At 42.3% G+C, this 13,481-nt stretch overlaps 1 protein-coding gene across 1 annotated transcript in view; it reads right to left on the bottom strand.

Annotated features, from left to right (window-relative positions):
* Positions 1–13,481, bottom strand: part of ST8SIA1 (ST8 alpha-N-acetyl-neuraminide alpha-2,8-sialyltransferase 1) — a gene marked incomplete at its 5' end in the record, with an annotated part of 139,081 nt that overhangs the window by 50,354 nt on the left and 75,246 nt on the right. Inside the window, 2 exons of the mRNA XM_084279383.1 lie at positions 4,320–4,412; positions 11,105–11,214. Coding sequence (XP_084135509.1) covers positions 4,320–4,412; positions 11,105–11,214 — 203 coding nt within the window. The remainder of the gene's footprint in view (positions 1–4,319; positions 4,413–11,104; positions 11,215–13,481) is intronic.

The raw sequence follows: 13,481 nt of genomic DNA on the forward strand, positions 1-13,481 counted from the left end.
ATACAGCACCCTGAAAGAACAAGTGGGAGGAGCTTCACACAATTCAACTGATTATGGGATTACATCTCAAAGGCAGCGTTGGGAGGTGTGTGTTACACCCCTCGGGGGCTTCTGCCGGTTATACCGATGCTGAATTACGGCGAGTAAAGAATGCTGCCCTAGTCACCCTGCCGTTTTCTAAGGCGGTTTCTAGACACGTCAGAAACTCTCACACAGCTCATGGATAAAATACTTCACCAACAATTACCAGTCGATCTGAAACTTACTGAAGACTGGGAAACCATCCATTTGGACACTAACAACTGTATGTGTGTCCATGGGTTAGAGTAAGCAGGCATGGCGACTAGAAAGGAATACTGCTACAAACCACGCTTTTTTTTTTTCAGATTTAATTAAAAGTTTAGACAAAAGGTAACAGTATTATATTATGACATTTGCAAGAGTTGTTGAAGATGGTAAGAAATTGCTCGAATTTGCTTCTCTCAAACAGCCCAGAGCTGGTGACTTCAGAAACACATAATATCTACATTCCAAAGAGTGACCCATTGCATTTCATAGTCAAAAATCTTACGAGAAAATGGCCAGCCTCTTTTCAGTGGTCTGTGGAGACAGGACAAGGGGCAGTGGCTTCAAGTTGGAGCATAGGAAGTTCTACACCAATATGCGGAAGAACTTCTTCACAGTGAGGGTGACAGAGCCCTGGGACAGGCTGCCCAGGGGGGTTGTGGAGTCTCCTTCTCTGGAGATATTCAAAACCCATCTGGACACCTATCTGTGGGACCTGTCCTAGGGAACCTGCTTTGGTAGGGGGGTTGGACCTGATGACCTCTCAAGGTCCCTTCCAACTCCTACGATTCTGTGATTAGGCAAAAGTCATCACTACCTATTTACGCATTTTCATGTTCATGTGTGATCCACTGACTCGTCCCTCTCTACAGCTGTAGGTGAGTTCTCCGCATACAGAAGCAATCACTGTAAATGACATAACCTTGTTGAGTTTTCCCAGTCTAAGAATGGCTGTAGGCACATCAGAGGTCTCACTACTGCACTGTCTCTTTCTTAGCAGTGACTAACAGCAGCTACTTATGGAAAGAAAGTAAAACCCAGGACAAATATAGAATAATCTTCTGCCTACAAAGTGGTTCCCCACAGATAAGGCCAAGTTGACTAGGGTGGTAGGAGAATGAACTGGAAACATCAAAGATACCAATCTTCTTTGTAGTGCCTCAGGAGTACTGGGAGGTACAGGACAGGAGAGGTCACAATGGCCTGACACTGCAACATTTCAAACTCAATTGCAATCTCAAACCAGGGTTTGTCAGAAAAGTAAGTTTTGAATACAAAGTGGAAAATGGAGTTTTACATAGGCTTGAAGGACCAAGAGTTCCAGTATTAACTGAAGGGAGATGCCTGTGAAATATTTTAGCCAAAAAAAGAAACTGGGGCAGCCTTCATGAGTTGTCTTAGTCAGCTGGGGAAATTTCTATCATAATACATCTATTGTCAGTACTCCTGTATTATGTGAAGCAAAGTTAGGGTAGAAAATTCTTCACCATTTTTCAAACTGAAATGAAAATTGAGCACAATATTTTACAAGTGAACACTGTACTACTGGCACAGTCACATTTCCTGCTGAAAACACAGTAGGATCTTGATCTCTAATTTTTCCAAAAGGTATCTCTGAAGTCAATTTTTTTCCAGCTTAAAATCTTGACCCACTCATGCTAAGGTTGTAAGTCTAAAGGGAAATGATGGTGGCTCGGATATCACTCTCCAATCATTACTGCCAATAACTTAGTTTTCTAAAGGCAATAATTCTGGTTTTAGAACAGCATAAAAAATTGCTTCCGTATTCCTGGTATGAAAACTTTGCCCTATCCAACATGCCTCATCATAAATTATCTGGTAAGGATAAATCTTAAGGAAGCCATGAATGGTGTTGCAGCACCAATTCTCTAAATCTGGCATAACACACTTCAGAGATAATTGAGATGTCAAGCCCCATCAATATCAACCTACTTACAATAAGGAAAGGGGAAGAATGATAATGAATAATACCATTATGTGGAGCTAGTTAACTTACAGCTTAGACACAGGTACACATCAATCACCAATCTGAATGTCCTTCAATTTCATGAAAGTCTGGACTGATAAGCAGTCTTAATTCCTTAAAAAGCTTCTTTCCACAGAAATTGACTGTGTTGACAAAAGCAGCATAGTAGTCTTTTTTTTTCCATTTTAACTTCCAAGAGTTAGCCTTTTTTCCTAACTCTAACTTAACAAAGAAAACATCAGCAAAATATTATTTAAAAAAAAAGTCTTTTCCTGCCTATGCAGAGGAAGCAAAGTGTCAGATCTGTCAGGAGCTCCAAGCCTCAGAGAAGGTTTCTGCCAATTTTCGGCACTATGAAAATTTGTTCTGTGTGTCACTCAGTTACTGGTTGTATATCTCCTTCTAATCAATACATGTGCATATACATCCCACATTACTTTCTCATCAAAGGTCTTTCATCACAGTTATCACCCACTCACTTTGAAAACACATTGAACACAATCCCATTTCCTTTTCCCTTTCTATTCCTTCATCCTTTTCTCTTTTCCCATTTCCCTCCTGCTCCACTCCTCCTTGTGATATTCCCCCTCTCACAAAGAAGCATCACGCTCTCTGCACCTGCTTCTTCAACCATCTGCTCACCCCCTCCTTCTTGCTGGAGAACTCCACAGACTATCTAGTGTACCTTCATAGTCTCCCTGTAGTATCACTAGAACTCTTTTTCCTATTCTTCCATTCAAAAATACTAAGCACAGCGAGCGTTCCATTCCAGGCACTGATGGAGGGGAGGGTGCAAAATAACCCTAAATATCCCTGAGTTTAGCAGCTCTCTGCCTTGACAACTGTAAAGTCCTTTTTAAGTTTCATGTTTCACACTGTTCCTCTCCATTTTATCTGAAATGCCATGGCCAAACTCATCTTCTTTCCTCGATGGGATGTTCTGGCCGTTCCATTCCACTTCCTAAACCAATCTCATTAGCCATCTATGTCCCACAGGATTTTCAGATTCACCACCTTCAGGTTCACTGCCCTGAGCAGCTCCTTCTTCTCGCCTGGCACCTGGTGCCATCCTCTGCCAATTCTGCTTGGTTTGCTTTGATCTCATCCCACAGGCGCTTCTGTGCCTTCTCCTATTCAGACACTCTGCCTGGAATCAGCTCTTGAAGCTGATTACTACTCCATTTCCCTCTTGCTTGCCTTCTCTTTTCTACTCTGTCAAAGACTGTCATCTTTTCTACACAAAAAAACCTAGAGAACCCTTGAATTCCTGATAGAGAGGAAAAATATTACATTTAAATACCATCAAACACCCATTTCCAACTCTGTGCCTTTCTTCTTTCTAAACCACCTGGCTTTCTGTCATTCATTTTATTTCCCTGCTTTGCTTCCTTTCACAATACTTCACCTCCCAGAACCTGCATTATACATTTCTTTATGTCTAATCATTTCCTGTTCATCCCCGTGGTTTATGCCTTTTCTCTGTGTTTTTCAGTGAACATGGCAGGTTACTACCAGATCTTGTTCTGCCTGAGAACAGCCTACCTCATTCAGGGTGATAAACAAATAACATAGCAATTAAAATTCAGGAAGGCAAAATCAGAGAGATGGCGTTGACGACTTTATTTATAATTTTTTTTTCCCTTCCTCCTTCTCCTCTCTCATCAGCTACTGACATTTGGAAAATTTCAACCAACTCTAATAAACAACCACAATGTGTCCCAGTTTTCTCAGAAAGCAAGGTCTGCATGATCACAACCTGCCAATCAGTTTTGTACCCCTAAGTCAATATCAAATAAATAATACAAAGGCAGTAAGGACTCTGAGGTTATCAGTGGTGAAGCAAAGAGAAACCCAAATTAGCTTCTTTATTAACCATTGGATGCAGCAGCCAGCTGGCAGGGCCGCCACAGCAGTTTGGGCCACCCATCAGTACATGCCTGGCTTGGGAGCAGCTAAAGCACCTCTGGCACACACCCAGCACATAATGAGGGAATGGAGCTGGAAGCACTGTGGGGGAGTATGGTAGAAGAAATAACTCTGTAAGAAGCCAGCCTCCCTTAATTTCCTTGCTGACAGTGAAAAGATAAGGGATTTAGTCCTGGATTATTTCACCTAACACCAAAACACTGCCCATTTCATCTCTTCCAGGTCCTTCTCTAGGATCAGAACATCATAAAGAACATAACTTTGATGCACTAATAGCTATAACAGATGAAGCATTTTCCTTTGTTTCCCCCGACCACAGAAGGAACAATGTGCTTCCTACCTTTTCTGAATTATACTGGGATTTGCAGTCACCAACTGGGTTTTCAAGCCAACGTCCTTGCTGTATTCACTGGAGAGTGGAGGAAGGTTGCACCTGTTCACAGAAAGACAGTCAAGATTTTAAATGGCAGTCAAGACTGACAGACTTCAACCCCAGCCTTTTTTAGTCTCCAAGTTCGCAGGTGTTTGGTTCCCTTTTAAAAGAAAAAAGCAAGCTGTCAGAAAATGTAGATGTGCTGTATAAATAGCAGAACACACTACAAATGTTCCCTTACTGTACCACACCTGTAAGCACAACAGGGCATTTTTGTACCAGATTGTGGGGAATTGGAGAAATCAAACCTTTTACAGAAACAAACTTAAGGTAACTACTAAGCAAAACCAAAACAGACCTTGCATTTCCATCAGGCTGCAAGTTTTTAGAAAAGGTTGTTATTATCTAAAGACTTTTTCCTTTCCAACCTCTTGTTAAATTCTGGTTTCCACTCTGTTCTGTCTTGTTCACTTGTAACATGCTTCCAGACTGTTAACTCTCCTTGTCATTACACATCTTGCAAATGGACAACAGGCATTTTTAATATTATACTGCAGGGTACAAAATTTACCAAGAAAAAATATGTGCATCTTTGTTCTGCTCACAGCCTTGTTCTGGTGGGCAGGATGAAAATGTAATAGGGAGAACATGCCTGAGCAAATTTACTTTGGAAAGCAGGGAGACAGGACTCCAAAACACAGAAGCAGAGAGAACCTCCAAACAATGAACAGTCCTAAAGGCCCCATGATAAAGACCCAGCTGAAGAAGGAAGGCACAGTAGATAAAGATGAAAATACATTTAGACACTGCTCAAGTCTATGCACTGCTCCAGAAATTAGAGTCAGGAGAAATCTACTCAATATATAGAAATTGCATCCAAAAAATCAATGTCAAAGCACTTTTTATTTCAAATTTGTCCAACTTTTTATATCAATGATATGAACAATATTTTTAACACTTAAAAGGCAAAAAATGAAACCAGGCTTTTCAGAGACAAGGAGAATTTGGAAATTTTTGACAAAGAGACTTTTAGGTTTTTCATGTTATTGAGTTGGGGAGGGCAGTTTTTTTGATATTTTGGGCTCTCCCATAACCAAATTTGCTGTCTCAATTTGTAAGTTCAACCACTGAACCAAGACATCACCATTGTGGTGAATGTCTTGGTTCAGTGGTTGAACTTACAAACCATGCTGGTTTCACTGTTTTGCTGCAATACACTGGAACAGCCCAGAGAAGGAGAGCGCAGGGTAATGAGAGGTGAGGGGCATGCTCAGGTGCCAGCTCCCTCCTCTTCCTGCTCCCAGCAAGAGGATGTGCTCAGCAAAGGCTGACCCTAAAGAAGAGGGTCAGGCAGCCCATGGTTGCTTCCAGCTCTACAGACAACAAACCCTTTCGTCTAACAGTAATGAGTTGCTCATTGGATCTTCCTTTTTTCATCTTAATAATTCAGAGGCCCATTCGCTGCACTGGTGAGAGGTGGGAGCAGGGGAAATGAACTAAGATTTAGTTTTTATCAAGTTTCCAGGGGCTGCTGAATAAACTGCTGGGCTCTTGCACTAGAAGTTGTCATATTCTTTCACCATGCTGGGAAAAACCAGTCTTGTGAGAAGGAGAGGCCAAGCCTCCACAGCAGTCACTGCCTTTGTTAGCATTTTCACTGATCTCTGCAGCATTTGGAGAAGGGAACCAGGCACTTCCAAAATCAGGGTGCACACAGCACACAATATAGTTTTGTGTGATGTCAGTGCCCAGAGGGGGCACTAGTGTGAACCCAGTATACTCCCTGCAACGTTTGTTAATGCAAAACATCCCACTTTCCCTAAGGAAAAATCACAGTATTGCTAATTTACATCCAAATAGCAGCTCTGAAAACCATATTCCTAAATTTACATCTTTGGGAAATGCCAGGAAAAGGACAGCAGAGTCCAAACTATCATGGAAGACAGATGAATTCAACCACATTCACCAAGAAAAATAACTTCTCCAGGAAAGTCCTCCTTTCTGTGACTACATTTGTCAAGATGTGCACAATTTACTGAGATTTCAATTAGGAAACAGCTTCTAGTTTGATCTGCTACAATTTAAGAGAAGCTTAAAAACAAGCCAGAAAAGAAGAATCAAAATAAGAGGGTTCAGAAATCCAATCACTCAGAAGAAACAAAAAAGACAGACTAGAAGCATAGAGGAAGCTTAATTCCCAGACATAAAGAATGACAAAGCCTTAAAAAGTGAGAAAGGTTTACATTTTAAATAGATAATAAATAAGACTGTAATAAGTTACTTCCTGCACCTACTCAGTGTAGGATACAAATTAATCAAGCTAATACTATTTGGAGAGATGGCCAAAACACTCTCAGTGACAGTTTACAATGGCAGGTCAAACAAATATTTGTGAATCCAGATTTATAAGTGATGTGCCTCAGAGCAAAGAGATGACATAAATGACCTGTGGAAGCTTATAGTTTAATGCTCTCTGATCCTAATAAACAGAAACTCACAGGGCAAGCTTTTAAGAAGCCATTTTTGATTGAAATGTATTTAAAAGCAAGGATCAAGATCTCTCCCTAGTTTTTATCATCTTTAACATCTCAATAATGAAATTTCTTTCACAAGCCAGCCCCAGATGCATTATTTAAACACATCTAATTCCTTTTATCATAACTCTCATTCCCAGCTTGTTCTACATAAAATATTAAGAAATGGCCTGAGTACTTGGAGAAAACTCAGCAAGAAATCAGTTGGCTGACAAACTTCTTGGCCTTTCAGATTCTTTTGTTCACCAGGGCAGCAGAGTGTTGAGTGCTGTGAAGGTGAGGAACACACTAAGAAATATAGTGTCAGTTTACGGCTGCAAAGGTAAAACAAGAGGAATCCTTGAACCCTCACCAGGCAGAAACTCCTCTTCTGGGTTTGGCCCAGACAGAAGCCCGTGTCCCACAGGTGCAGAGAAGCCAGACCACTTGGCTGAGCAACGGCATAGGTGTTTGGTAGATGCCAAGTGATTACCAAGCTCTCTCAGAATGCCATATACGCACATCAACACTAAACACTGGGGACTAACATGAATTTTACATGAAAATGCAAACGTTCCTTTTTATCCCCTTGGGGCAGCTTGGCCAGCATCAAGACAATGACTGCGTAAGGCAGCTGGAAGCTGCGTTTCTCTGGACTTGTCTGCAAACCTTAAAGTGCCACCATGTTTAACCTCCCCAGTTCCACCTGGGCTGGTATGGCTAGATGGCACGGCACGGTGTGAAAGGTAACAGCTTGGCCTCCCCAAAACAGGAGAGCCGCTAGTCAACCTGAAATAGCGACAAGTTGCTTCTAGTTTTGGAACAAATTCATCAGCAAACAGCTTGGAGTACTCCCTGCAATCCCCTGCTATTTTACAGAGAGAAACCCTCTCCCTGGGAGATGTAGTCTCCACGGGGGAGCCATGGAAACTACAGCAGAGCCAGGGAAAGTGGTTGGGGAAAAGGGAGAACTGCGAGATATATAAATATTTCTTCAAAATCTAATGCCAAGAAAATGTGTCTCCTCTGTCAAAATACAGATAAAAACATTGCTTAGGGTTTAGTACCCAGCACTTCTCTCCTAAAATAAGCATTAGCAGGAAGGGAAAGAGCAAATCAGATTTTTTTTCTTAGAAATAAAGATTGCAAACTTGAAAACCAGCCAGGGATCAGAACAAGAGCCTATTATAACCGTACTATGTAAACATGTAGACCATATGCCATGCACCTTTCTCACTGCAGATGCAGTGTGCTACGCCTTAGGGGCTGCAAACAGCTCCTTTTTTAATCTGTATGTTGGTCCAACTGTGTTTGTAGAAGATGCTCAGCAATGAGATGAGTTTAAACTCATTAATCAACCTTAGTGATTACACTATATCAGAGAAGATGGCTGCAGTCATAAGGCAGAGTTTATGTAAATACATGTAAGTGAAATTTAAAAAAAAAACAACCCATGAATGGAAGAGAAGAACAAGGCCAACACCTGGCATGACATTTTACACTGTGGAAATGCTCCAAAGATACTACACAAATTTCTTCTAAGAAAAATGAAAGATGTTATGCAAATCACTATTGTGCTCCTTCTTTCTCAGCTCTCAGATTATAGAAATCAGATTTAGAAAAGATCAACTGAAGCCTGTCTTCCACCTGTGATAAAAATATTTTCTCCCAGTGGTGAGAACCCAAAAGAACTGGAACATTTCCCACAAATATGATGGCATGTCACTAATACGATACAGCCTGCAGGCAGCTATTGGGATTTTTGCAGGGTTCTCCCTATCACTTATTTCCAATTCAAAGTAAGTTCTGCACAGATAATGGTTGCTTTACCCTCCCTGGAGAGAAAAGGAATTTTTCTGATCAAGCTACAACAACTGCTGGGTTTTTTTTTTAAAGTTTCTATTGTTTTTGTAACTGATTGCTCCTGCAGCATTTCGGTTTCTCATTGCATCTAGATAATATTACCACGGTCTATACCCTGCAGTTTCTTATATTTAATCTGTGGAACACCTAAGGAGTTTTGCAGTAATGGCAATCAGCACACTGACTCTCTCCCCCTGTGCCTTACATCATCTCTGTGAATGCTCTAAGTATACATTTCCCTTCACCTTTAGTTGGTTGTATTTCTTTAACATTGAAGGCATTTTTGGTCCTTGAGAGGCAAACCAGAAATTACAGTAATACTGTTTGGTTTGCAGCAAACTCGTATGGCTTTATAATATGCCATCAGGATCTAATAAGGAGACTTGCTAAAGTGGGTGTTCATTATGCATCCATCTCAAACCCCAAAGAAACTCCACTTCTCATCTCTTTGGGAGCATTCCTCCAGTTTCTCACCCACAATGTTTTTCTTGTTCATGTTTAACAGGGAGGAACTAATTTTCTGTCTTTCTTCCTTAAAGAATGCAGACCTAGAAAGTGCCAAATTCAATCACAAAAGCAGTAGCTGGTTCAACATCCCTCCTGACAGGTTCTTAAAACTGCAGAAGGGACAGAAAAAAGGAAATGTAAGGAATCCCAAAAAATGTGGATTGAGGTGGTGTAGTTTTGCGTGGCTGGGTTCTGGTGGAAAAGGGGGGCTGCAGGGGTGGCAATTGTGACTCTGTGGAACAGTCTGGGCCTGAGAGACTTTCTATAATTTTATGACTGCACCCCATAGAAGTGACCCACACTGGGGTAGCTGGTGAAGAGCTGAAGTCCCATGGGAAAGGACTCACTTCAGAGAAGTTCAAGGACTGACTCCCATGGGTGGGACCCCATGCTGGACCAGGGGAAGGGTGTGAGGAATGCCCCCCTACACCACCCCTCACCAGCCAAGAAGGAAAACAACTTATGAGGAACTGACTGAAACCCCCATTTCCCCACTCCCTGCTCTCCATGTCACAATGGGTGGGAAGAAGGGAGCAAAATCATGACTAAAGTGAAGTCTGCTAAGAAGGGAGGGGTGGGGAGAGGTGCTTTAAGATCTGGTCATGCTTCTCATTACTTGACTCTGGTGTCACTGGGTGTGCAGTGCTGGATAATAAATCAGAGAGTTTCTTTCCTTTATTCTGTGTTGAGTCTGTTGTGCCCATGACACTAATTGCAGAATGATCTCTCCCTGTCATTATCTCGACTCCTGAGCCTCTCAATATATATGTATTTTCTCCCCTGTCCAGCTGAAAAGGGGATTGGAATGATAGAGTGGCTTTGGTGGGCGCCTGGCCTCCAGCCAGGGCCAAACTGTGGTGGAAAGGAAAGAGGTTTAGCTTTTCTGCAGTCAGACAGAAATCAATCTTGAGGGGAGAAAAACACAGGAATACTTTACCTTGTTCCAGCTTACTTCTTAAGGCTTGCCCCATAAATCAGTACATACTCATCTTGAGTTCAATAGGTTGCACATGATAGCACTTAGAGTTGCAGAGGACAGAGAACAGTGCAGGAGGAGACCCTGCCTAACACTGTGTTCAGTTTTGGGCCTCCTATTACAAGAAAGACATCAAGACCTTAGAGTGTGTCCAGAGAAAGGCAACAAAGCTGGTGAAGGATCTGGAACACAAGTTTTATGAGGAGGAGCTGAGGGAACTGGGACTGTTCAGCCTGGAAAAGAGGAGGCTCAGGAGAGATCTTATCATTCTCTACAGCTACCTGAAAGGAGGTTGTGGTGAGCTGGGGCTCAGGCTCTTCTCACAGATAAGCAGCAACAGGACAAGAGGGATCAGCTGCAAGTTGTGCTCAGGTTAGAAATTAGGAGAAACTTCTTCTCAATAAGAGTGGTTGGGCATTGGAATGGGTTGCCCATCGAGGTGGTAAAGTCATCATTCCTTGGGGTGTTCAAGGAGAGACTGGATGAAGTACTTAGGGACATGGTTTACTCGGTAATATAGGTGGTAGGGGGACAGTTGGACTAGATGATCTTGGAGGTCTTTCCCAGCTTTAATGATTCTGTGATTACATAATTAAAGAGAAAAGCATCTTGTTGGTAGCTCTCTGTGAGGCACAGTCTCTCAGAACCTTCACCCATCCATCTGCAGATCACCCCCACACAACACGCATTTGCAGAAGCCAGTCAAAACTCTTTTTTGCCTCTCACACTTTCACCCAATTCACTTGTGCAAAGCATCCTGCAAAGGGGTTGAGGGGGGGAGAGGAGGAACAAGGCAAATTATAATTGATTAATCACTACTGAACAGCTTTGAAAAGTGCAAGTATTAGCAGAGAGAAGGGGAGACAATGTGTCCATTGAGGTTTCTGTCTTACCGCATGACAAAATCTGCTTGATCTATTTGTTTGCCGCAGCCGCTCTTTTTCAGGATCCCACCGTTTCCCACCACGGAGCATTTCTTCAGTGGCAGCTGGAAGGGAGTAGCCTAGCAACACAAAAGAAGGACCATTTTTACACAGGAGAACACACACATCTTTGTAGCAGCCGCTCCTGGAGGACTCGGGGAGCTGGCAGGGCTCTAAGTGACAAAAGAAAAGGGAGATTTGGAGCTAGAAAAAAAAAGTACAGAAATTATCTGGCAAGTAGATACAGGACAGTTCTTATCTCCACTCCCCAAACTAGGATGCAACAAACATGATACGATATCTCTGCAAAATCAAAACTGCCTGAAGTCCAGGCAGTCAGATCAGAATGAGCCTTCTAGCCAAGCTGCAAAGACATAGAGGAAATAGGACAAACAGGAAAAAGGGATTTAAAAAAAATAAATCCATTAAAGTGACCTTCCAGAGCTTTCTTCTAGGGAAGAAAGGAAGGAAGGAACAGGGAATGACGTGATGACAGAAGAGCACTGAGAATCAAGCATCACCCTGGCTCCTTCCACAGTGGCATTGCTGGGACAGGTCACTCTGAAGCCTTAGGAAGGGAGATTTAGAGCTTGACAGCAGTTCCTTACACACTCAGCTGCCCAGACACTGCATAAATTAAAATCAGAAAGGGACCATTTTAACTAAAGAGCTCTTGTAGCAGCTTAGCAGGATATTAAAGTGCAAGGTCAAATTGTCATGCTATCTTATGCATCAAATACAGTAATAAATTAGATCTGTATAGTCTTCCTTATTCTGGAAGATCTCAAAATTCCAGTAGCTTCAGGGAGCCTACGGAAAAGCTGGAGAGGGAGTGTAGTGATAGGATGGGGGTGATGGCTTTAAACTGCAAGAGGGTAGATCTAATTAGACATTATGAAAAAAATTCTTCATTGAGGGTGGTGAGGTGCTGGCACAGGCAGCTCAGTAAAGCTGTGGCTGCCCCTCCCTGGCAGTGCTCAAGGCCAGGCTGGATGGGGCTTTGGGCAGCCTGGGTTAGTGGAGGGTGTCCCTGTCCATGGCAGGGGGTTGGAACTGGAGAGGCTTTGAGGTCCCTTCAAACACAAAACAGCCTGTGATTCCAAAAGTACAGGTGGGATATCTTCCTGCCAGCCCCAGGTCATTCACCTGTAGTGAGGTCAGGACAGTCATTTGAACAGCACACGGTGTATCAGTGCAGCCCAGCACACAACACAACAAAACAACCAACCAACCAATAAAAAAAAAGTGGTGAAAAGACACGTGAATTTAAAGCACTGTGATTTAGCTACAGAAAGGAACTTGTCTACAAAAGCTAGTATTCTCCTCATACAAAAAAAACTGTGGAGGAATTTATTTATTTATCAAACCTTTCAAAACCTGGCTTTGCAGCAGAGACAGAAGTTGCTGCACGGGCCTCCACAAATGCAAATACCACAGGGACAAGATGCAGCATCGTAAAACAATTCTCCTTTCTGGGAGGACAAGGCAGGACAGTGGCAGCACTTGTCCTTGCTTACACGTACAGAGCAATGTCTAACATTGCATCACGTATTCACCAGGCATCGCGACAGTGTGCAAGGTCCAGAAACCAGACCCAGCGTTATAGAACAAACTCTGTATTTCTTGGGTCTTATTTCTATTGTCTCCATTCTTTTCTTCCTTAGATTTATTTGCTGTATCATCTTTTCTCAGCAAACTAGATTCCATTCAGCTAGCATAAAGCCACAAGCTGCTTTCTGATGAAAAACATTAAAGCATTTTGCTGATCCTAACTCTGGATTAAGATATGCTAAAGCAGAAAAATAAATTTTAGTTTCCTGAGGCCCAGCCACCCTGAGGTGACAGCACAGCAGAGCAATACTAAGTGGACTGCTGCTTTCTTGTCCTGCATCTGCCTTCTCAAGAACATTTTTTAATTTACACAGATATTGAACTAGGAGCATATGAAATTCAAAGGACATCTCATATCTGAGATGACCCTGACCAAATGAGAGTTCACATACTCAGCAAGGCCGGGGTGGGGAGGGGTGGGGCGAATATCAGAGGAAATGTAAGAGAGATATGTTTTATAAATAACAGTACCTTTCTTATTCAAGATACATCAAAGCTCCTTCCAAGACAGCTAGTTATACAAAGGCAAGGCTGTGACAAATCCCAGACAAAGGCAGCAGCCGTTAACTCTTGCTTTTAAGAGTTATGAACAGTCACATGAATTCTGCAGCTTTAGTACATGTTGAATGACTTTAGACCTCTAAAATAAGCATTTAGGAGTTGCTAAACACTTCCAAATTCTGTGAGTTGCAAACAACCTTTGATATTGTTTGCGGTGACTTGCTGTCCTTCAAGG

Source organism: Gallinula chloropus, assembly GCF_964237585.1.
Source record: "Gallinula chloropus genome assembly, chromosome: 1".
Classification (NCBI taxonomy): domain Eukaryota; kingdom Metazoa; phylum Chordata; class Aves; order Gruiformes; family Rallidae; genus Gallinula; species Gallinula chloropus.